General features: G+C 46.0%; 1 protein-coding gene across 4 annotated transcripts in view; it reads right to left on the bottom strand.

Annotated features, from left to right (window-relative positions):
* The window catches only part of FOCAD (focadhesin), a 288,437-nt gene that overhangs the window by 42,105 nt on the left and 220,912 nt on the right, over positions 1-25,420 (bottom strand). For all 4 annotated transcript variants that reach the window (XM_075559987.1, XM_075559990.1, XM_075559989.1 and 1 more), the window contains 9 exons: positions 24,064-24,108; positions 19,483-19,591; positions 16,665-16,781; positions 13,935-14,173; positions 9,477-9,566; positions 4,216-4,363; positions 1,711-1,830; positions 528-650; positions 1-78 (listed from right to left, as the gene is read on the bottom strand). In XM_075559987.1, the coding sequence (XP_075416102.1) occupies positions 1-78; positions 528-650; positions 1,711-1,830; positions 4,216-4,363; positions 9,477-9,566; positions 13,935-14,173; positions 16,665-16,781; positions 19,483-19,591; positions 24,064-24,108 (1,069 nt within the window). The remainder of the gene's footprint in view (positions 79-527; positions 651-1,710; positions 1,831-4,215; positions 4,364-9,476; positions 9,567-13,934; positions 14,174-16,664; positions 16,782-19,482; positions 19,592-24,063; positions 24,109-25,420) is intronic.

Genomic DNA, 25,420 nt, shown 5'->3' with positions numbered 1-25,420 from the left:
CTGTATGACATCCCCTTCAGAGCCAACCAAGGCCACCATGCCATTAAGAGCTGCCAGGCACAGCATCGTGGGAGCGCCCTGAAAACAAAGCATCAGAATATGGCTAAGAATCACTCTGTCTGGAATCTATAAAGTTTATCCACACCACAGAGAAACAGGCCGAACCCGGCGGTGCCCACAATCAGTGCAACCGAACCAGAGACTGGCAGACACGAAGACGCCAACAGATTCGGGCTGCTGCCTTATGCATGGCTATTTGTTGGTTTTGGTTTACAGAAAGCACAACGTTGTTTCAAAATGGACACTCATCAAAGAGCCAGTTTCCCAAAACTTCCAAGTTGACAGAATGCATCCCTTTCGAAGAATTAAAAGTGCAGTACAGTTGACAGTGAGCTGTGTCTTTCACTTGGAATTGCATGCCATTTTATCACTGAGTAACCTGTCTTAGCTGCTCCTATAAATAGTTCAATACGTAGTTCTCGTTCCTTTACATAAATGGAAGCTGCCATGCAGGCAGGGGACTCTACCTCTGAGAGAGCAAGTCTGATCCAGGCAGGAAGCAGCTTGTTGCCCAAGTCTTCCGCTTTTCCATGTCCAGAGACAGACAGACCATGGACTATGTTTCCTAAGGCCAGCGCAAAACCTGATGTCTGGTACGTAAATAAAAGCGGGTAAGGAAGAGAGAGAGAGAGAGAAAGAAAATAATCCAGGTTAGGAATGTTTACCTACAGCAACACAAGCACGTCTAGGGACTCTCTTTCCTCCGGACAGGTTCTTTTGCCATCTGACAACCAGTGATTTGCAGATATTTCTTTATCTACGCTTTGGTTTGCAACAGAAACTACAGTCTAATTGCAAGGAGTTCGCCTTCCTTGAGTGATTTATTTTAGGATGGTAATACTTTGGATTTAAGCAACTTAGCTCAAACAAGTCAAATTCTCCAAAGGGGTTTGGCTGGAAATACCAAGGTACTGAGGCCACACAAGACCAGTCAACTCTCCCCCCATCCCCCGCCAGGAGAAAACTTCCCAGAATGCACACAGCATGTGGAAACTTCTACAGTTTTGTGTCGCAAAACTTATTCTGAATGTAAGTGAATGGGCACATAACCATGTTAAAAACGAACAGTACCATTAGATGCTTGAAAAGGGTGAATCCTGGATTAACCCACTGTGGCTGATATTAAGACTTTGCAAAAGGTAATAAAGAAACCCAAAGAGGAGAAGATTGTAGCTACTATAATCAGTGGAAACAATGTCAGGATGTTGGCTTTAATTTAGAGTATTGAAATTTTCCTCTATTTTCAGTCCCGAGCAGAGATTCTCTGCCGGGAATTGGCTGAGCTTATCAGATTCTCACAACCATTCACTGCTTGCCAAACTTCTGTCTGTCAAGCTGTCAGCCTTACATAACTCTCAGATTCCCTGCTCAGGTGTTTAAGATTTTATGAACATAGAGCAATGGTCGAAGAAAGTAAACAGCTTTTCAACCCTCTCAGGGAACGAGAAGGAAGGCCTACAGAGGAGTTAAGGTGTGAGGAGAGAAAACGACATTTGTGACTGTTGACTATAGCTGTCAGAGAAGAGTTGCAGGTTCCTTACCTGGGACCCCAAAATAGCCTATGCCAGTCTAATTCGGAATAAGTCAAAATCAGGACTTATCAGCCACCTAAGACCCACAGAGAAAAATGATCACAGAGCGCACTCCAACCTGCTGATTGTTCTCTACTAACAGCCGGAGTTGGTTCATAATATCTTCCGCCTCTGCAGCCTCCACAATCCCAGCACCGAATGCTGATGCGCACACACAGCTAACAGTATAGGCGAGAACCTAGGGGGAGGGGGGACAAACATGGCAGAAAAATGTTTCCTCGTTAAGAAAAAGAAAAGATCCCAGGCTGTCTGACGGCGAGCTTTCTGTCAAACTTCTCCCCGAGAATAAGCATTCGACTCCGCACACTCACCACTGCTAGCTAGCACTGGTTTCCCCGTGACACAGAGAAGCGGGCTCCAGGGTAGAAATCGGGCACTGAAACCTTCAGAGGAGAGGTAGGTTGGGCACTGTGTAGCTTCCTAGAGCATGCTATTCTATTTCATAACCACATCATGAGACAGGTACTGTTATTCCTACTTCACAGGGAAGGACTCCGAGGCTCAAGGAACCCAAGTAACAAAGAGAGGCTTCAAAGCCACATCTTCAGATGCTAAATCAAAAAAGTGTCCTCCACATCATGTCAGCCAGAATGTAGAATGTAGCAATAGCAGAAACAGATGTTTAACACCACTGCCAGCTCCCCCTATACAAGGCCTAGCAGGAGGAACTACAAAGAGGAAGTGAAATACAGCTACATTGCACATTCCCTTGCAGCAGGAGCCTAGCACCCCTCGGTCGGTCACTTCGTGGTACTGTGGTGGTGTGTATGTTGCTGTGATGCTAGAAACTGGGTCAAACATTTCAAATGCCAGCAGGGTCCCCTTAGGTGCACGGGTCTCAGTGAAGCTTACAGATTAAGACCGGGAAGAAAGGCTCGGCGATCTACTAAAAGTTATCCAATGAATTACAATAGCATGTTGTCTGATTTAGTGCTGAACGGTGAGTCCACGGACGGCGTTCAGAAGACAGACTGAATCCAACATTGGACTCAAACCCAGCAGCAATCGTAGAGCTGGTGCAGGGCTGGCGGAGTTTTGTTCTGTGAGGTTGCCAGGAGTTGGATCCGACTTGACAGCAACGAGCACTATCAGTGGAAACCATGAAGCATAAGGGGCCTGGAGCATGGGTCTTGGAGTCAGAGAAACTGCGCAAAATGAGGTCAGTGATACTTAATTCACAGCACCGTTGTGAGACTTTAAGAAACAAACGAATAAATACATACAGGACCAAACAGACACATACATAAAATGTAAACACATTTTGACACAATGTTGGGAAACTAGAAGGACAATGGATCTCTCAAACCGACTTTCTTGGCTAAGTAACTTGGAGCAAGTCATTCAAGCCATCTGCGACAGCTCTTGCCAATTAAGGTTACCCTCCCTTCCCCGGTACCTCACACTCTACTGATAACACCCCCTCCTTTATAAGGATGCTGTTAAGAGAAAGTGGAAAGTCTTCAACTGCTAGCACTGCTCTAGAAACCATGACAAATATGAGCAGTTTCTAAGGCAGAAACTGGGCAATGAAGGGAGAATAAGCAAAGCTGCTGGCTGCTTACAGCTTATAAATCAAGGCATCAAGGCCAGCAGATGCTTCGATTGTAATAACCTAGCCTTCATTTATTAGTCAAATTGCTCATCTGTCTGAAAACTTTCTCCTGGAGCTTAATATAGATATGTATTATCTATACATCTCCAAAGCATGCGCCCCACATCTTTGAAAATGGAAATGCGGTGCGTGTCTCGGAACAAAACTTCAATCCTCGGTGCACCACTTCAACGAGTCCTATTGCTGAGAGCAGAGGGCTGGCCAGGGGAACACAGGCGCCATTATGTACTTGTCAATAGCTGGTGGGCACACTGGGGCACAACAGAATCTGCTCTAATGAGAGGGAGAGTCTGGCCAGGCCACGAGGTCATCCCCAGCTCCTCCCCAGCAGAGCACAGGCAGGCGGCTGGGCTTACCTGGGCCACACAGCACGGGCCAGCTCACGCAGGGCCCCCGCCTAGGCGGCGGGAACACCCGTGGGCTGAGTCACAGGCCAGGCGATTCTGCAGACTTTGCACTGCTAGAGAAAAGAGCGTGGCTATGGGAATTTCCCTCAATAACTTTCCAGGGTAGGTAGCTGACATCCAAAAACAAAAACAAACCCACTGTGGTCTGTAGTTTCTTAGAGTCCTGGTCATTTTCTAAAGTGACACTTGCCTTGTGCACAGGTCTGAAAAATCTCTATCTAGCCTTCCCTCTTCTTGTTCTTTGAGAGAGAGCCTTCTAGGGATGCTGATGTGGGGCGTGTCTTCACTGACAGCTCGTAGCTCGTCTGCCACGTGTAAGTCTGGGTTGATGCAAACAGCTGCACGATTCGAAAACCTCAAGATCTAACGCCGGCTGTATGCTACTCCATCTTCCTCGTGAAGCTGAAACTGAGGAAGGCTCTCATTCACTAGGTTAACTAAATTAGGAAAGGGAGAAGGTAAGCCGCAGCAGGAAAAGGAAAGCCCGCAAAGAGAAAAGCGAAAATAAAACACAACCAAAAAACCCCACCTCCGCCACACCTACCTCCTGAAACATTCGGCCCTGGCTGCCACTGGCATCTAGGTGTGCCGAGAGCTTCCGCAGGGATGCGGCCACGTGGACCCGGGACTCGATTTGGTCGCTGTGGCTCATGGAGGATAGAGCGAGGCCAAATCCCAGTACGCAGCCCGTGCTTGGGAACCGAAGAAAGAAGTGTGTTAGATGCACAAGCAAACCACACCTCACCTACCATGGGGGTGCGCTGGGGCGGGGTCAACTCCACAAACACACCTGGTATGCCAGCGGGCCGAGAACCACCGCAGGTGGACCCGCTCCTCGGCGCGAAAGGAAAACTTTATGTTAAAGTGGGTGCCTCCTGCCTTGCCCGTGCTTGTGTCCCCACCGGGGAACAGCTAAACCCCGAAAATCGTTTGGTTTACACTCTCCAGTGAGGAGAGGATTCATAGAAGTGGAGAGAAGTCAGCTCTATTTCTCCATGGCTGGGAATGCTGCCGACCTCACGATACGCTAAGATAAACGGCAGAAGACAAACAGGACTACAAGGCTCAGGAATAACGACTGAGAGGGCGCCAGGCTCCAAACAGGGAAGGTACATTCCAGACATGATTACGAGGTCCTACCAAGTGCTTCGTGTTGCCTAGCAGACTTAACATCCAATTTCATTCTTAAAGAAACTGTGTTCCTCTGTGGACAATGACCCGGATTCTCCTCCACCCTCTGATCCTTGAAGGGATCACTGGGTCAGAGGGGAAAATGGACAAAAGTCACCACCATCCAACTGGAACCTTGGCCTTTGCTCCCAGTTACCTGAAAGAACACAGGTTCACTGAAAGGAAAAGAAGTGTTCTCCCAGAAAAGTCATAGCTAGTCTAAGATTATTCCATTTATGGTACATTTGTGTGTGACCACGTCCTTGTTGTCGTTTGAAATTGAAAAAAATGCCTCGTTTTCCTGAAGCTGCCCTCGCTCCCTGTTTAGCTTCCTCTCCTCATATTATCTGTTGCTGAAGAGATTGCAGGGCTTTCCTCCAATGGCGGGTTTTAAATGCTCCATGTCCCATCTGTTTGCTCTCGAATGGCATCTTTGCTCCTGGTTTGGCAGCGAGAATCCGTCACACGGTTTTAAGTGCATGTGACTTACGTCCTCCGGCACCTCTGAGCAAACAGCGCTGCCCACAACCCGCAGGGGACACCCGAGAGGATGGTGAGGCTACAGGGTTTTCTCAAGGTCACCCAGAGACATTTCAGTAGAACCAGCCAGAACAAGAGGCCTGGGTTCCCAGACTTCTGCTCCATCGGGCAAGCACAAGGCCCGCTCAATGCCAAGCTAGAATGCCTATGAGACAGCCGTATATCTCTAGTGCGCATTTCTAGTTTCTATTACGTAAGAGCATGCCATTTAAACAGCCTTCGAAGAGGGCTACTGCAGCCATAATCCATCACTGGCCAGGCAGAACTGCTGTTACAGCCTACAGGAGCTCACCAACAAGCCCAGCCAGTAGAACGCATTTTCAACCAGCTGAAGCAACATCCAGCAATGTGAACACTGCGTGCCTTTGAGACAAATCACATTTCCCAAAGAGGTATAGCCGTTAGTGGCTCTTGCTTAGTGCAAATGTAAAGGCTTTGTTCTAATTCAGGATCTATAAGGGGTGCTTTTGGGGCTATCTTTCTAAGTTGACGAATCAACAACTTTGAGAGTAACTGAGCAGAGACACAGAAGAAACAAGACTTTGCCGCGTTTGATTTTTGCCCCTAATTTGCCTAGTGAATGGCTGTTCATCTCTACAACCTCAAGAGGTGGTTTCACAGGAACACCTTCTCCGGCCCACTACAAAATGTCTCGAATAGTGTTCCACGCACGCACAAAGTTCACATTGTCCTTCACGCGATTTTAACTGTGGACGCTGATGAGGATTGTTTGGGGGACTGATTGATTACTGTTGATCTCTTTCACTTGCCTGTACAAAAGAATACAACAGTAAGTGCAAAATTGAGGTTTGGGAACTGCGAGCATAAATGACCTATGAGAATGCTAACACATAATGGTAAATTTGAGCTGTAACTTTCTATGTCCTGTTCTGTCATTGCTCACCGAAGCCTCTCTTTCAAGAGTATTAGATGAGCCGTGGCAAAAGAGAAATTCTGAAACGCTGCAGAGCCTGATCTGTGGGGTGCTCTAGTAAGACATAATGATATACTTTTCTAAAATTAACCAGAGATGTGTCTTGAAATCTTGCACTTACTGTGGGCTTATCAAGCAGATTAAGTATGAGGCCATCTGATAATTACTCCTAATAACAGTTAACATTTGTATAGCGCTTTTCCCTTTACAAATCACTATACAAATGTTATCGTATTTGTAAAAGCTCAATAGTAATTAACCAAAGCTAAGGTCCTTGATGGATCCCTTGACTACAGTTCCGCCGGTGAGGCAAACAATGACACAATGAGATGTCCGCTAGATGGCAGCAACATGCAAGTTAAGGGACCACAAACAGGCTTTGACCAGGTGCTTGGTTCCCCCAGCAGGGACCCGTCCATTAAATCAGGGAAGCGTGGTGAATTTGCTCTGGGTGAATTCTATCACTCGAGGTAGCACGCTCCCAGATCTATTAACTACTTCCTGGTAACGCGTCCACTATTTCAGTGGAAGGAGGATTACCCTAGACTCCAGCAATCTCATTAAGACAAGGGAATACTTTATTCCAGGAGCCAGGCATTCGTGTCTGGGCCTATTTAGGGCAAAAAAAAAAAAAAAAGCCCCACCTGGCTCCCTTTATTGTAGGAGCACCACCTGTCAAATAAAGAAACGCTACAATGTCAGACATCAAATTGCTTTTATTCTATTGAAATGCGCCCTCTGAACAGTACTGTGAGAGAGAAAGAAAAATGGCTTTGAAGTCAGATGCCCTGGGATCCCCCAGCTCTGCCACTTAGAGGGTGTGACCTTGAGCAGGTCTCCTAGACCTTGCAATCCATTTTCTTTATCTTTAAAACAAAGTGATGATGGCACCTGCCTTTGTAACAGTATTTAGCTTGTGATGAGGGTTCAGGTACATGAAAAACAGCAGTGAAAATGCCTAGCATGGTCTGAGGCTGCTCAGTAAATAGTTGAACAGAAACCAAAGTGAGAACAACGCACAGACCAACCAACAGCCTCAAACAGTAGCGATGATCAAGCACGGACCTGCACTGGCCTCAGGACCGGCAGGAGTGTGGGAGCACAGAGGCAGAGGTCCTTGAAGGACCCTAGCTCTTCGTGGGGCTGAGGGCTGAGTAAGATTTCACAATGTGGATGGAAAACGTCCCATGGTCTGATTCTGTTTCCCCTGAAGGGCCAGGCCTCTGTCTGGGCTCGCCCTTCCCTCTCCCAAGTATTCATGAGAAAGGTGAGACTGAAAAAAGAAGGTAAAATCTAAAGCTAAATACTGGGACGGCAAATAACGTGTGTAAGTCCTTCAATGCTCATGATGGGTAACTTGGTTGCCTCTGTTGTCTTCCTTACATTCCAACAATCATGGTGCAAAGGAATGGTGATGATACAAGAAAGTCACTCCCAACGGTTCCAACTGGTGGAAAACGTGACGTCTTTGCTGCAAACACCCCCCACACCGTCACAACACCGTGAGCTACTCTACTCCCCTATGCGGTAGAGGTAGAGGTAGGAAGGTGTGCGCACATAGCAGAAATCACCTTTCTCAATGGTTATGTTATAAAAGGCAACAGCACTAACGTGTGGATTAGGCCCGACAGTTCCATCCTTAGCCACATGGTCATTGTGTAGTCCAGAAACTTCCACCATGCCACTACACACTTTCTTGGCCCGGATGAAGGCCACGTTCATTCTCCATCCCTAGGCTTTCTTGATTAATTGGGTGTCAGTGGTTCCTAGCCAATCGTCGACTAGATTCGAAAGAAAAGCCCACACCCGACACCTACACCCTGCACAATCCATCTTATTACCTCCTGAAGAAGGACCGGGTACAGGTGGCTGCCCGTTTGCTGTTCTAAACCTAACGGGCCGGATGGTATGATTAGAGCGTTAGATCCTAAACTGTCAAAGGGCAGAAATACAAGCACTAATTTCACTCATATTTGAACAACCCACAATAGCAATAAACAAAAAAACAAACAAATAAATTAGTTCAGTAAATTGGAGGTTAGTGCGTACGATCTTGTGTTTATTCGTGTACCCTCTCCTCACTGAGCGACATGTTTAGATGCCAAAGACCAGGCCATTGTGTGAAATTGGAAGGGGACTATACTATTACATAACTGCCAAATTTCATCATAGTGTAACTGTCGAATGTCACCAGGCCAGGGCATGGCTCAGTCAAGTTGCCAGCAGCCAGCCTGTTCTCAGGCCCGCCTCTGGGTTCACATCTGCCTGCCAGCCAGCACTGAGACCCCAAACCGTCAACGGGCAGGTCTTTCCCTATTGCTATAAATGTGAGATGAATGTCACAGAAGGAATTAGTTGATGAGAGGAGTAAAGGCAACAATGAATCCCTGGAGGATCAACCCTCTGATCCAAATATGTAGGGGCTGGAAAAGGGTCCAATACCCATCCTTGGGGGTGTCGGTATTTCCGAAAGCCCGACACAAAACTGCATTCACCGCCCACGTGACAGGGTGAATTGAGACGTTGACTGTCTCACTACAGAAACGCAACTGGCACTGTTTTTGATATATTTTCTTCCAATTGTTCATTTTCATATCGTTATACTTTGTTACTGGAATAAGAAAACAGGGTACAGTATGTGAAGATGTTTGGTTTAATAAGTTCTTAACATAAAAATTCAAAAAGCAGAAGTCAGAGAAGACGAATGCTGAGGAGGTTAGGACTCCTTGGCGGAACTATGTTTATTTTCATTTAATTCCTGTCATTTAGATTTCATGGGGAAAACTACGTCATGGGCTGAAGGCTTGTCTCAGGCCAATCAAATTCTGAGAATGGCTCGAAGATTGTACAGAGGTTCAATCATACATATAGGCCCTCATCTATGTCTTATATGATCAAGTGCAAGACAGAATTAAGGTCTTAGTTACATTAAGATTTAGCCACACAAACGCCTTTAAGTATTTAAAGTATTTAAGTAATTTATCTATAACCGAAAGCTGGTTTGGGGGATAAATGCAGGCTCTAATTCCAGGTTTTGTATTTTTCCTGAAAACTCTCTACAAAGGAAGGTCTTATAAATATTGTCCCATGGCTTCTAAGCTTCCTGGCAGGGAAAGAGCCCATTTCTAAGAATCTGTTAGAGGGAAGTGTAATCCACGTACTTGTGTTCAAGACTGGTGTCGAAGCAGCACTTTTCCAGAGCGTCCAAAGACTTCATTAGCAGAAGGTTCATCTGCTGGCCGGATAGATCACTGAGGAGCAGAGGGAAGAGCAATGGGATAATGGAAATTATTCAACTGTCCCAAATACTCAATATAGGCAATCTTGCTCTCAGCATTTCACGGAAAATGCCCCCGCTTTGAAAAACCAGCACAAACAAAACACCAACAATACATACTATTGGTGATGCACCTATGTTTATTTTGTAAATGAAGAGACCAAGTCCGAGATTCATTCAGTAATTCGGCTTCTGAACATTGTTGTCATGTGCCGACCCATAAACCCTCAGACTTCCAACTTGTGTTCTTTCTGAGTCCCTTCAAACTTTAAATCACTGAAAAAATGTAAACCAAAGTCAGCAGCCTACGCCAATAAGTACACTGAAGAAAGCACAGTGGTTTTTCCTCAGAGCATCCCTACCCCAACAGGGTGAAATTATCAATGATCCTCTCCAAACTCTTCCTTACAATGGGACTGTCCTTTCTGTTTTCATGTCTGAGCTTTGAAAATTGTACGTTCTATTCCATTACCTACACTAGGAAAGACAGATGGAAAGAACCCCACCTCTGCTGCGGCAGTGGGGGTGCACTCGCGGCCTGTCCTGGAGAGAACTAGAGCTGCATGCTAAAACTTAAAAGGCAGGTCCATGGCTGGGCTTTCAGGCAGAGCTGTGGGCTTCATCACTGCCACTTGATTATCCCGGGATCCCTGCATCGCAGCCCCTGCTAAGTGGAATGCAGCCCCAGGAATTCCAAGCAGCCAGGGAGCCCTTTAAATAACTCCCTTCCCAGATGAAGACTCCAGTGGTGGTTTTGCTTGAGGGGAAGGATGATACAATGAGAGAAGCAAACAATCGAATCCACATAGTTTCAGAGCTTTGACAAAGGAAATGCTGCTACACTTGTTCCCTGGAGTGAAGTATCCTTGAATATCCTAAACAAACGCTAAGGGGGGTTGACTAGTATCCTCTGGAGGTTAGGAAAGATGCTAGGAGCTTTCAAAGAATACACTTGACTCAATACATTCTAGATTGGAATTTAAGTTAACGAGGGTTTTTTTTTTTTCCTTTTCCATAACAATTAGCCTGTGCAAAAATAAATAGATAAATGGTTGGTAATTCTCTTCCTCAAAATGGCTTTTCTCTCTCTCAGAGAACCAACATAGTGTCCTAACCAGGTTCCTCCAAAGAGCCATTGTGGGCCACGTATTTGATATCAGTAAGTTATTAGCCAGAGTCAAAAGCCCTCAACAGCACTTATCTTGATTTTAGAAAAATGAAAAGGTTCTTCAGAAATCTCATTATCTGGTGCCATGGTCATCATCTGGTAAAATACTTCGTACCCAAACTCAAGCGCTCAGATTCCTCTGCTCTATGATATAAGGGAAGTACAAGACACGAATGATGATTCTAGTGGCGGCAGTATTAATGAATACGTATAGACCAAATAATAAACAAACAAAAGAATGGAGATCACCAAGCATGGGTGCGCTGCTGTTGTTGCTAGGTGAGAGCATGTCCATTTAGACTCAAAGTTCCCCGTGTGACAGAGAACTGACAAATGAGGTTGACTTGACTGCCATCTTTCCGGAAACAGTTGGGCAGTTGTTCTCCCATGAAGATGCTGAGTGGCTTCAAACTACCACGCTTTCTGTTAATGGCCGCATTTAATAGTTATACTACGTGGACTCCTTATGGGAAAGGTGGGGCCAAGTTACCCTTTGAGTATCATAGGGGAAGTTATCCGCTCCTATCAAGATAAACAGCCTTGGAAACCCTGTAAAGGGTCCCTGTGAATCAGAGTCGACTCGATGGCCACCACCACTCGCTGCCTTCGAGTCAGCTGTAATTCACAGTGACCCTATAAATGGCACAGCACTGTTCCTGTGGGAGTTCAAGATGGTAAATCTTTAAGGGAGTAGAAAACTTTACCCTTCTGCAGTGGAGTATCGGGTGGTTTTGAACTGCTCATCCTGTGTTTAGCAGCTCAACATGAACCCACTACCCCACCAGGGCTCCCTGACTCGTTGGCTTGTTGTTAGGTGCCATCGAGTCGGCTGCGACCCACAGAGACCCTGTGTACAACAGCACGCGACACTGCATGGTTGTGCGCCATCCTCACAATTGTTCCCAGGCCTGCGCCCATTGATGTCGCCTGTATGACAATTTATCTTGTCAAGAGTCTTCTTCTTTTAGGCCACGGTTCCGCTTTACCAAACATGACGTCCTTCTCCACGGACTGGTCCCTCCTGATAGTATGTCCAAAGCATGTAAGATGAAGTCTTGCCATTCTTGCCTCTAAGGAGCACGCCGGCCTTACTTCTCTCAACACAGACCCAGAGTGTCCTTTTTGCAGCCCAGAGGTCTCACTATTCTTCTCCAGCACCACCCTCAGATGGATCCGTTCTTCGACAGGCTTCCCTGTTCAATGCCCAATGTTCACATGCGTAGGAGGCCATGGAGAATACCATGACGTGGGTCAGGCGCACCTTAGTCCTCAAAGTAACATCCTTGCTCTTCAGGACTCTAAAGAGCTCTTGTGCAGCAGTTTTACCTCATGCAGTTGCCTAATGACCTCTCGACTGCTGCTTCCCATGAGCATTGATTGTGGACCCAAGCAGGAAAAAATCCTCCACGTCAACCCTTTCTCCATTTATCATGATGCTACCTATTGCTCCAGTTGTGAGGATTTGGGTCTTCTTTACATTGAGTTGTAATCCCTACTGAAGGCTACAGTCCTTGACCTTCATCAGCAAGGGCATCAAGTCCTTCTCTCTTTCAGGACTCAATGACAGTGGGGATATTTAGCCAGTGCTAGCTGGTGTCCTTCCCCAGGGTTTCCTGCAAGTGCAATAGAGAGACGGGGTGAAGGCAACCCAGGAGCCGGGTGAATCGTCACAGCCTTCTCCATGAGCTATGATTCAATGAACGCACAGGCAAGTGTGTCTGCCTTAAAAGCCTCCGCATTGTATGCTACTCCAACCAGGCTAGAGGAGAATGAGTCGCCTGGAATTAAGCTCCCCAGGCTCATTTTCAGTTGCACAACATGCTGCTTGAAAAGACACCAAAACTGGAGCAGAGTGCCAGTGGCACAGCCACAGAGAGTGGGGAAAAGAGTCACCCTCGAGTTGCAAGCCTTTAAAAACACTTCGTGTTCTACCTCACACAGCAGTTATGTGACAGTCAATTCACAAGCAAAATGTTTTGTTCAAGTTCAGAGACAGACCCCTGCTATGGCATAAGGCTGGTGACGGGAACAAAAGGAGGAGTCTGGGCCCAGTTCACTGATGATCACCAGGACTAAGCTAACAGCCAGGCAGATGTTTCCAAAAGGCGAAACTGATCACCCGAGATGTCTCATCTCCACGGGTCCATAGCCATTCTCAGACAGGTTTCACATATTGATGTCCTTGCAAATCTATGTAAATTACAGATGCAATCAGTGACTACTGGTTTCAAACTAATAGCTAAGTATAGCACACTGTCTACCACTTTACCTGCATCACCACCGGTTCTGGCCTTTGGGCAGAAGGTTCTGGCCTTCCTGCCCACGGAGGAAGTGGAAGGGCAGCAGCCTCACACCAGGATGCCACTCCCTGACATCTCATTCCAGTGCAGGAAGGTGGAGCTCCACTTCAAGTCAGTGGCATCCAAGCATTCATATTATACCACATTCCGGCCAGCCTGGCTGTATAAAAATCTGTGTTGTGTTGTAACATCAAAAATGAAGAACCTGAGCCCCAAAAGTAGAGTAGATTCATGCACAAGACAACGTCCCACTGAGTGGAATTTCCCATCTAGGTCTTGGGCATTCCATTAGCTCCGTTCAAGGGTGAAACTAGCCGCCCGAAAGCGAGCAATCAAACTGAAGAAAGCACTCAGGAGAATGTGCACGGATTAAGACTCCTCAAGGACTATAAATGTGCAGCCACGACACAGGATAAAAGCAGTACTTAAAACTCGGTACATGTAGTTCTCAGGTGACTCAGTGACTCCCCAAATCCCTCAGGCGCAAGGGCCACCCCATTCCTTGCCTCCCCTTTGCAGCACTTCTGCTGAGGCACTCCCAGTGACTGCAAACTGTATGCCCCCAAACCAGTGGCTTGTCTTCAGACTTCCCCTCAGACACGTGACACAGGCGGCCCCCAGGACTTCATGGAAGGGTGCAGCGCTTTTCAAACAATCAGCCAGTCACTTTGAATCCATCGATGTCTGCAGGATGGTATTTTAGAAAGCCAAATTCACCCACAAAGGAGAAGAAAGGATCAGTCTGCCCATCTCAGGAAGTTGAGCACCCACACAGTCTCCAACATGGTGCCTGTATGTGTGTGTTAGGCACGCAGGATCTGCCCTCGAAATTTCCAAAAAGCAAAGCAAAACCACGTTACTAAACACGCCGTACCTGAGTTTCTCTTCACACAGCCGTGAGAGAAACATCCCCAAAGCCAGACCCATGTGGATTTGCAGGGCTTGAGGCTCGTCCGCGCTTGGTTTCCCAGGTAACCTGGCAGTCAGCATGCTCAGGATTTCCTCCACCTTCTCTTTGCAGGAGGTGATGAAAACTGGCACAAGGAGAGACAAAGCCGTGGCGGCGGCCGACCGGGCAATGGCGCTAGCTGTCTTTTCGCCAGAGTAGGATTTCTAGGACAGGCCGCAGAAGGAAAGGAGGGGAGGGAGGTGTTAGCCTTTTGTTTGAAACCGTGAAGGAAGCATGCATACCCCCCAAAGCGGGGTGCTCTCACACCCTCCCAGGCGGAAGGGCAGCAATCTGCGTTCGCCTGGAGGGTACAGGTTTCTGCTCTGAGAAAATGGGTACCGAACAACCACTTAACCGTCCAATTCAAAAGTCCAATGGTAAGTGCCCTTCTCGTTCTGGGGTGCGGATTCCCTTATCAAGGCTGAGACAGTGTCTGTGGAAGACCCCTGTGTGCAGCCGCCCCGGCTTGCGCCAGTCATCAATACGATTCCAGCGAGCCAGGAGTTTATGAGAGAAAGAAAAATCACAGTAACGATAAGAAAATTACAGTTTAGAAGTGAGGCCAGAGTGTAAGCTTAGTTGTAGGAATCAACTGGCAGATCGCCCAAATTTTTTGGTGGGAACGCTTCCCAGTAGATGGATTATTTCCTACGGGGGGTTAAGTCCTTTTAATTAAAAAGGAAGTTGAAATCCTAAAGGCCTCTGGTTACAAAGCAATAACTAGCTATTCAAAGTGAAATGGAGAACTGATATGCTCCTTCCTACATGTAATTACGGGAAAAGAAATGAGTAACAGCCCTCATAAAATGACAGGGCAGCTGATTCTAAACAGCTTCTACCAGGTCCCCATCATAGAGAACTCTAGCAGACATCTCCACCAGAGAGGAAAGACCGTGTATCATTCCACACTATCACTCACTTTAAATTTTCACACGCACCAAGATGGCCATGCTGCCCTTTGCAGGCAAAGCGCAATAACAAATGCTCTAATTCTATGCTCATCTGGCACGGTGGTACTGACACTGGAAATAAAGGAAGTGCCTTTTGAAATTGGACTTTGAAAAGAATAATAGTGCAAACCCCACAAAAGTAAGAGGCAACCCTAAGCTGGCTTATTTTTATTGGTTGACAAGAACTAAGCAGCATTATTCAAAATCTACAATATCCTGTCTTGGTGATTATCTGAACTAAATAGTGATCGCTAAAACTTCCACTCTAAGTTCCTAAGCAGGTTTTTTCATCCATCATTAAACATAAGAACATTTCTTACAAAAAGTAAATTGTCATAAAGAAATTACTTCTTCATGGGTGAGCAGGAAGGGAGGGGGGAAAAAAAGAAAAATAAGGAGCTGATTCTAAAGGTCCAAGAGGAAAGCAAATGTTATGAGAATGATGAGGGCAACGAATGTACAAGTGTGCTTTACGCAATTGATGTATGTATGGATTGTGATGAGTTTTATGAGCCCCCAATTAAATTACTTCTTGGAGAAAAATCTACTTTCCAGTTTAGTTTTGAGTTATCTGGTAGGTTATTTTCTTGTCCTGAAGGATGGTTAAAAATCTAGCTCTAGACCTTGTGGCCCTCCTCCTATCCCCCCGTCCTCCATGGGCGGACAGAGGCACCCCCACACCACTGCTGTACAGAGAAGACCTAAAGCCATGGGGTTTCAGGCTAGCCTCTTGACCTTAGCAACAGTTCAGGATTGGTGCTAGAGTTTTGCCCAAATCCAGGATAATCCTCTGCCACTCAGCGGATGGCCCATAGTCTCTATGATCCCCTAGGAAGTGGCTAGTGATCGTGTGAAAATGAAAATAGCAAATGCAGATACAGAATTCACAGCGGCGTGGTCATCAATAAAGGGCAGTTGAAACCTCGTTTTAAAAAGTGTGTTTTCATTTTGCTTCCAATCGTTGACAGAAGCAAGAACACAGACTATGATTAAGTGGTGCTTTCTATCACCAACAATCTTACTTTCTATTTATAAAGGCACTCACAGAGTTCAAAACATTTTCACACAAATTCAACAATGAGATAGATGCTCGCACTCTAGTATTACGCTGGCAAGGCATACGGGGTCACCTCCATTACAGAGGTTACAAAGGCAGGGCGGGGAAGGGGCAGGGGAGGGGCGGAGGAGAGGGATTCAGTGTCAAGTCAACAGCCACAAGACCACAAAGGGGTCAAAAGCTAGGGCTACCATCACTACAGATAATATACCCACTAAAGCCCATCATTTTATAAATAAGAAAGCAGAGATCCGGAGAGAGTGAATGAATGGCCCATGGTCACATCGTTTCCAATGATGAAACTAAGACTAGAGACGCAGGACCTCCACTCCTCAGCCAATGTCCCTTCATCCTACCACACCTGTAGCTCTGTGACTAAACACCAGAAGAACCTGGAGAGCTTTCAAAATGCGGATGCCCTGGGCTCATTTCCAACCTGTTAAGTCGGGGGAGGCCTCACCGAGGTATTGCTTTACACACACACACACACACACACACACACACACACACACACACACACACACACGTTTCCCAGATGAGTCATATGTGCAGCAGGCTGATGAAACCATTTTGTTGCTGCATGAGACTTCATGTCAGCAATGGAAGGAAAGGAACTAGCCCTTGAGCTTCCTCGGGGCTCCGACTTACATAATAAAACGAGGAGAAGAGCTGTCCTCTGGGTTGGTAGTGACTATCCACGACGACCAGGAGGGTGTCAAGCACCATAGAAACCCACTCTTTCAATGGAAGGAAATTAGGTTGAATCTGCAGGTGAAGAAAAACATGAAGTAGTAATGGAAAGGCAAAAACTATGCCTAAACACTATGTGCACGGCCCTCTTCTGTGTTAAATAACGAAGTGCTTTTAAAAAGTTAAAAGGCGCATGTTGGGAATGCATGAGTTAAGTGGTTATTGGATAGAAGCATGTCATCATCCGGGTCCCATTCTGGATAGGCTCACTCTCTTATGCCAGTCTTAGCAGGAAGGTGGGGGCTTCCAACCACATCCAAGAGCCCCTTGCGGCTCCCCGAAGTTCCAGGAAGGGTAGTGTGGACAAGTGAAGGTGACAGGGAGAGAGCTGTGCAGAGAGGCATTCAGATCTTCGGAATCCTATGACTTGTTCCACACAGGAAGCAATAAAGCAGCCACAGGATTTAGATCACATCTCGAGCATGTTTGCTTACCACTATCAGATAATCATCATTCAGGAATCACGACAATATCTGCCTAGCTACTTGAAAAATCGGGTATGGAAATACAAGTGCTCTGAAAGGAGAGGAAAGAGAAGGGACGCGCAAACCCACCACAAAGCCCCACACGTTGTAAGCAGAATGTGGTTTACGATCGCGCTCATGACCATGGACAGCAATTGCTCGTTCACATGGTCAAGCTCAGCGGGTGTGAAGTGAAAAAGGCACATTCCGTGTCCAGTCTTGGAATCAAGCACGACCTTCCTCATAAGATCTTTTGCTGTGGGCCCCATGTGGGTTTGAATGAGGTTTGGAAACTTAACCTCTCAGTGGTGGGACTCCCCAGACTACAAAGCGCCGGGGGTGGGTGTTGGTGGGAGGGATTGGGATGGGCGGAGGGGGTAAAAGGAAACAGAGAGAGATAGTAAGATGAGTGAGGGTCCATTGAGGGGCTGGGAAGGATGAGTTGAATGTCAGAGTCCACAATAAAACGTTTTTAAAAGGAAGTGTCCAGTTTAATAAAACGATCAGGTCTCTGTAGTTTGTATTGAGTGACAGACAAGGGCAACGTTGTCAAGAATAAAAGTGAAGGCCCCTCTTTGGGCTTCGCTAGGTATTTGGTCCTGTGTGTGACGGCATTGAACTAGAGGAGGGGAAATGGAGAGCAAGAAAGCCCGAGCTTGAACACTCTGGAGAAGCCCCCAGTGATTACTGAAGCCAGATGCCTGGCACTGCTGGGGAGTCACCTGTGCTTGGGTCAATTCTGTATTCTTCGCCTTCATTTTTCTCTGCAACACCTGGCAGTGGGACCCTTAGGGGGAATTCCCTCTCCTCCACCATTTGAGGGTTGGCTAATCCACCAGGCAAACTGCTTGCCAAGGTAGGGCCCAGGGCCGTTGGGGGCCGTGAGTTATGTGTGAGTATGCAAGCGCAGTCTAGGATTGGGGAAAACTATCCCAGTAAGGGTGGTTTGCATCTATTGTTGGGGTTCCCCCAAGTAGCCTTGTTTCCTACACTTTCCTAAAGTCTGAACTTTATTCCTTGCCTTTAATTCCAAGAGCTTTCAGATTTCACATTTCCCGGGTCCACTTTCATTTAAATGAGCCAGAGTGAGGTTTTTTTTTGGTTGTTTGCTTGTGGGTTCTCCGCTCCCTGGTTTTTGTTTGTTTGTTTTTGTTTGCAACCAAAATGCCCCAGAGGGGTAAAGAGTTAAGACTGGATGGCCCAAAAACTACTGCGAAGAAAGAGACAGGCTGAATCTTACTGACTCAAGTCCCACTTTTTGCTGCAAAGGTAGTAAGCCCCCCAATTAGGGCTCAAGCTTGGTGTGAGAGGGCAGCCTACGACTGTACTTTTAAACAACCGTCAATCGTGTTGTATGTGATTTTACTTCCTGCTTGCCGTTTTGTAGGCAGAGAAGCCGACAGTCGTCTCTCGGGGGCCAGCACGAACCTCTCTTTGAGACAGTTTGTAATACAGTAATTTAACACCACGATGTAGCGGTTGCTGCTGCTCTTTGTTGTGTGTTTCGCATCTCTCAGCCAGCGTCTTAAGGCCCTTATATTTAATCTTCACAATAACACGGCCTGGATCTTTGCCCCCACTTTACAGATGAGAAGACACATTTTAAAAGGGAAAGGTTACAAGTCAGAGGCCAGAGTGAGCGCACTAGGGTTTAAATACAGGTCTCCTTTTTTAACCACTTAACTATATTGTCTCCAGATAATGATAGCTACCGGATAATGGGACCTAAAGGAAGGATAAATCTTTGCCTTTTTTATTTTGACAGATATGAATTATCTGGAAAAATACATTGGAAATGAGCATCGGCCCTCTCGCCACATGTTTAATTAAGAAATAAATGCCTTGCAAAAATGAATAGGCACTTTGTCATTGACATCTACAATTAAAATGCAAAGTACAATTTTTTTCAGTCAGTAAACACTGCTTATTTATCATTTTTTGACAGCATTGTTCCCTTTCTGTAAGCCTAGTTAACCTCCCAAGATTGGTTACCACTGATGTAATCACAAAAAGACAAGCCCTGTTGCATAAAATTGGCACCTTCAAATGGAAATGACCAGCTAACTGTGATGGAGAAGGCACAGCAGAAATGCAGCATGGGAAGCCAGGAAGACTGAAGAAAGGCCCATCAATTAGCATAGCCTGGTGCTGTGAAGACGGAACTGAACCTCACAGATCCAGGCAGAGACATTTCTCACTTCCCAATTGTTACACAACCGAAGCCTAACGGACTCAAGGCACCCTGAACTCACCTCCAGGGCGCCATCAGCATCGGAGAGGAGGCTGGCTTGGTGTTTGGACACAATGACAGCCAGGCTGCTCAAGGCCAACAGCGCGTTCCCTTTGACCACGGGGCTGTCCCTGTTTGAAAAGAAAGGAAAGGGGACTTTGGGCATCAAAGAGGAGTAGAGAAGGGGCTGGTAGAGGGAGGGCAGATGGAGCCACTGAGGCGCTTCCATTCCTGCAGGGAGCCTCAGACGCAGGGGTCTGCTTTTGCCGGATGCCACTAGCTTCGTTGCCTCTGCTGACCCTGCCGCTGGTCTTTACTCGCCTTCGATGCATGGACATTACACTTGTTTCGTATGTGGGAAACTCAGGCTCCCGTTTCTAAGGTCTCTCTTCTGAAATGGCTGTCCATCATTTGGCATTACAGTTCCTCAGCTATCTTCTTCTGTGCCAGGTTGGCCAATGGGAATGCAATGGCTCGTTCTGAGAACACAACCATGGAGAGTTGTGTGGATCAACCCAGCAGACATGAAACGCCTGGGGCCGTTCGGAAGCCCTGCGCTGTGGAAGCACCTCAGACAGCATCCGGGACTTGCTACTTGTATACTGGCAGCTTTCCTCAGCCTTTCTTCTCCTCCTCCTCATCTTTCCCCTAAGGCACTCGTGCCACAGGCAACAACCTCAACGGCCACTTGTCATTCAATCTGGAGATCTTACATCAGATGCGGGAAAGGCCTAATTTTAGGCTTTTGGGGATGAGATGTTTCCCTTTTATATCATTCAACTGGAAGTTTCCTAATATTAGCAATACCATCTATTTGACATCTGGATTTAGTGTCAAGAAAACCAGAGCCTTATAAAACACCGCTTGAAAATATACATAGTATTATTCTTTAAATCCAAACTAATCCTATAGAAAAACATCCCCAGTGGGACACAAATGCGAGGTTTCTAACCAAAAGTTCAATTCTCAGTCCTGAAACTATGACCTTCCTGAATCCTCAGACTGTTCTGGAGCACCTGAACCTGAATTCAGAGTAAACACCCTGCGGCTCCCAGTGCGGATGGACATGTGGGATGAAGAAGTCTATCAGCTCTCCTGGCGAGCCAGGCTGTGGCCACGCCTGCACACGTGAGCGTTCTTGCAGGTTTGCTGCCATTGGTAAGAAGTGAACTCAGGAGGCTTCTTTTTGCCTCCCTTCACACTGTCCTGTAGGCAGTCAAGTTCAGTGAAGTTGCTCACCCCTCCTTAGCTTCATTTCTCTAAGAATCCAACCATCAGTTGAGAAAACCAATAAACCAAACTCACTGCCTTCAAGTCAACTCAGACTCATATGGACCCTCTAGGACACGGTAGAAGTGCCTCGGGGGTTTCTGAGACTGTACTCCTTATGGGAGTAGAAAGCCTCATCTTTCTCCCAAGGAGCGCCGATAGCTTCTAACTGTTGACCAGCTCATGTGTAACCCCCCACTACACCATCAGGACCCCGCTTAAGTTGCTAAGACATCAAAAACCTAAAACACACACACTAGTACGCACACAGCTTTCCTGGCCCGATGCCAGCAGCCTCTTTCCTTCTTCGAACACGAGTGTTAAAGAACGTGGAGAAGAGACCTTAAAGTTTTGGCAGATGACCTGAACCTAGTTTTTCTAGAGTTCTTCAGTGAGAATTGTTGAGCACTCCCATAACTAATAACAAAACGCTGGGAAATAAGGTAGCATTTGGGCTTTCTATGATCCCTAGTCACTCATCATTTAATGAAAAAAAACTAAGTCTTTAACTGAGAATATCCTTTTGTCCTCCTACACAATGGCCACAATCCTGAAGGTCTGATTAAAACAAAACTAAACAAAATAGGCTTCACCTTTTCAGCGATCTGAGAATTAAGTCCCCATTTTTATCATCCTAAAGAGCAAAATTAACATGGCCACAAACAAACCTCTATCAAATCGTGTAGGATAAGAAAGTTAGACCTGAGGCATTAAAAAGTATCTTTTTAACCTTAAACTTCTCTAAGAAAAGGTACTCCTAATTTCAAAACATTATCTAAAATGCTTTTCCTTCCAAAGTTTCACTGGATAAGGCATCTCTGAGCATGTGCTATACTTGTCAAATAGAGAAAAGTGCATTTAAATCTACTCTGAAGGAGACTGCAGGCATTAAACATTGACTAGAAGAAATCCGTCTACCCACACAATGCCCGTCCTAGCCATTTCGTAACGGTGCCGCCCTGGGCCTTGCTCAGAATGCTCATGCCCTTACACGCGGCAACACGATGTCTTCTGGAGAGAAGACACCAGAACTTCCGCAGTGAAACAAAGTCAAGGAGCAGCTGCCCAGACGAAAATAGCACCAGTTCAGCAAAATCTCATCACCTGGCCGGTCAAAGAACTGCCCCTCCTGGTCCCCAATAGTGACTACTTTGCAAAATAACAAGTCAGCACCAGTACAGCCTTTATCTAGGCAGCACCACTGACATTTTAATTAAGCTGTCCTCTGAAACAAAGTGATATCATTAACCTAATTAAAACGCACAAGGAAGGATGAGCTACAATGATGCTTTCTGGGGGACCAAGTGTTAGGTTAGGTATGTTAGATATTAGTAAAGTAACCCAACCCTTTGGGGACTCGTATGCTCAGGGTCAAATGTGGTTAATTAATTAACTAGGTAAAGACATTTACATCAATCATTAAGTTACATCTATGCTTGGATTCTTCCTTACTTCTATCCCCGATGTTTTAAAGTGCGCTCCATGAGGAATCCCATCTAAGCTTGTGACTGCGATCTTACTTATGCCTTTGACCAGACAGACCCTATTATAACCCTGTAAGGTCCTAATCAGCTCTTGGTAGCCATGGTCCAAGGAACTGAGACTCAAGCTAGCAGTGGGTGGTGGTGAGGTCACTACATGGTCGGAGGCAGCCACTGGGAAGAAGTAATCGAGGAGGTTCAGAGTGGTCCCCGCTGCTCTGTCGTCAAGCTCTCAATCCCTGGACCTTAAACATTTCCTAGTGATTTGTTGTCATGCCGAGTGTCATCAAGACCATTTGAACAAGATAAGGTCTGTAAAATGCTTGGGAATTTTAATGCAAAGATAACACCAGGGGGACATCAATTATTTTTACTCTGTACCGCTGAGAATGTGACCACCTCTCCTTGGGTATCAGTCATGAAGTGATGCTTTGCACATTTAATGATTAAAGTCTACTTGAAATGAAATTTTGGAATGCAAAAGGGAAATTCTACTGGAGACACAGACTTATAGTTTGATCTAAGGGAAAGTGGCTGGTTTCTTCAGCATATGAGCCCTTTGTTGTAAATGGCAGAGGGCACTGTTGTAACAGGATATAAGTAGACTACATAATCGAACAAATTCTGAAAGGTAAAGGCCAAAGACAGCCCCCCTCCCACCCCGCCCCCTCCCACATGCAGCTGAATGCTCCCCCGCTGTGTCTGTAATTCACCAAACTGGAGAAGCAGACACAAATGAGTCCCTGTCCCAGCCACTCTGTATTTTAGTTTTCATTTTGTCAACAGATCTATTTCCCAGCGCCTCCTTCAGCAGTGACTGCTTCTTTTCCCCTTTATTCAGAAGCCGTGAGGCTGAGAGGTGATCATGTAAGATCAGACTTGATCGTTGGATGCCTGCTAAAAAAATTACTGGGCGAAAGCTACCTCCAGTGTCGACCGTGTTTTGTTTTTGGTTTTGCTTTTGTCTTATAAGGCACAGTCCTGCTTAATTATCGACATTTCTGTTACAGACAGAATGGTGGGGCTGACTATATTCCATAAAATGTTTCTAGATGATAAGGACTTTATCAATGCATATGAAATCCTCTAGGGCAAAGGCTAAGGAAAAAGGAAGCCACACAGAAGTGTGAGCAACTAAAGATGATGTCGATAGGGCGCAGTGTATGTAAACTGACTTGAAACCTACTGCTAGGGCAAGTCAGCAGCTTGCTAACAAAAGAGCCCAAAGAGACTGCTTGAGTAGCTTCATTAGGGTATCATTTTCGTAGCGAATATTGGGTTAAGGTATGCCAAAGTCCCCAAAGCAGTGACACTGAAGTAAATTTTGTTAAAACAAGCATAAGGGGGATAACTGAAATGGCTTTAATAATTTGTCCCCTCTTAAATCAGGGATTTATAATAGATTTACATATGTTAAAAGTCAGTGTTAGGTGTACAGGGCCCAGGAACATAAAGGAATGAAAGAAAAGTTCTCTTATTTACTTGCTGGTGGACAGCTGAGATTCCATCATCTAGTTGTAGAATTCACATTTCCAAGGATTTCTCCCCTGCCCTGACTTAAATTACAAATCCTTTAAAATCTAAGCACCTGGCGTTTGGCTAGATACACAGTAAGGGCCGAAGCCCAGTGACCAGTTGTGTAGAAATTACATGTTTATAGTAGTCTCTCTGCCTTTTCACCCAGCAGTGTATAATAAAAATGAACTTATGATGGTAAAAGGTAAAAACGGATTTTCTGAAAGGTAACTGAAAGGCACTCTAAACTCTTTTTAAAGTTATGAAATGCCCTAAGAGGAGAAAGAGTAAGTACTTTCCAGTTTTAAAAAAAAAGGGTTTGTAGAAAAGACACTTACTTCACAGCTGCCTTGGTGATCTCATCGGTCAGCATGTCTCTGACCCTGCAAAGAAGGTGGGAAGTACGTGTTAGAGTTTATTATGGCAAAGCATCAGTCAACTGGCTTATTCGCTTATAACTAGCAACACCAGACCCAAGCAATTGATGCCAGATCCTCAATCTCCATTAGCAGAATTTTAGTGTCAGGTCGAAAAGAGCTGACTTTCCGTTTCAGGGCTGGACTTCCAAGAGGCCTTGGTTTCCCTATGCTGAAGTTCAGGGGAGGAGGTCAGAGCAGCAGAGGAACGAACAGGCCGGGCTGTATGTATGCCACCTCTTTACACGGAGTGCCCGTCCTTTAGGGCGTTCCTGTCTGGTTTTCCACCCGAGCTCACCCAGACAGCACGGCACTGTTTCACAGCTGTCACTCTGGAATAGTCTCTATATGTACCCAGAAAATAAAACTAGTAACATTTCGTTGCATAATCACATTGAAGGTAAAAGAAAACGGCATTTGTGGGTTTCAAGGGAGGCACCCAACAATTCAAATAGTCACAGTATTTCTCTTTCCTTCCTTCCTTCCTTCCTTCCTTCCTTCCTTCCTTCCTTCCTTCCTTCCTTCCTTCCTTCCCTTTCTCTCTCTCTCTCTCTCTCTCTCTCTCTCTCTCTCTCTCTCTCTCTCTCTCTCTCTCTCTCTCTCTCTCTCTCTCTCTCTAAAAGCAGCCCTGGCTGACCGCTGGGTGCCACTGAATCAGTTCTGCAACACAGAAACCCTACCTACCAGAGTGCAAGCATGCTGCCTGGTCCTGCGCCACCTTCACAGGTGAGCCCCCTGCTGCAGCCGCTGTGCCAGTCTATGCGGTCTACTTTACCAAGAGCGATGTCCTTCTCCGGTGGCTAGTCCCTCACAATTCCTTGTCCAAAACACATGAGACAAAGTCTCAGCATCTTTGGTGGCTCCAGTCAGGTGCACCTTAGTCTTCGAGGTGACACCTCTGCTCTTTAATATTCTAAAGAAGTCTTTTGCAGGCTATTTGCTCAATGCAATATATCGTTGGATTTCTTGACTGCTGCTTCTATGAGTGTTGATTGTGGATGCAAGTAAAATGAAACCTTTGACTGTAATCTATTCTCCCCTTAATAGGACAGTGCTTTTTGGTCTCAACATTATACAGATTTTTCCTTGACATTGAGGTATAATCTATGTTGAAGGATATATGATCTTCATCAGTAAGTGTTTCAAGTCCTCTTCACTGTCAACATGGTCATGTTAGCTGCATATCAGTTTGTTTATGAGCTTTCCTACAATCCTGATGAAGCATTCTCCTGATTACATATGATCTCTGATTATCTGCTCGATATGCACATTGAATAAA

This window comes from Tenrec ecaudatus, chromosome 10 (genome assembly GCF_050624435.1).
Source record: "Tenrec ecaudatus isolate mTenEca1 chromosome 10, mTenEca1.hap1, whole genome shotgun sequence".
Lineage (NCBI taxonomy): Eukaryota > Metazoa > Chordata > Mammalia > Afrosoricida > Tenrecidae > Tenrec > Tenrec ecaudatus.
Note: the sequence above shows the minus strand (reverse complement) of the source record. Positions and strands in the feature narration are given on the sequence as shown.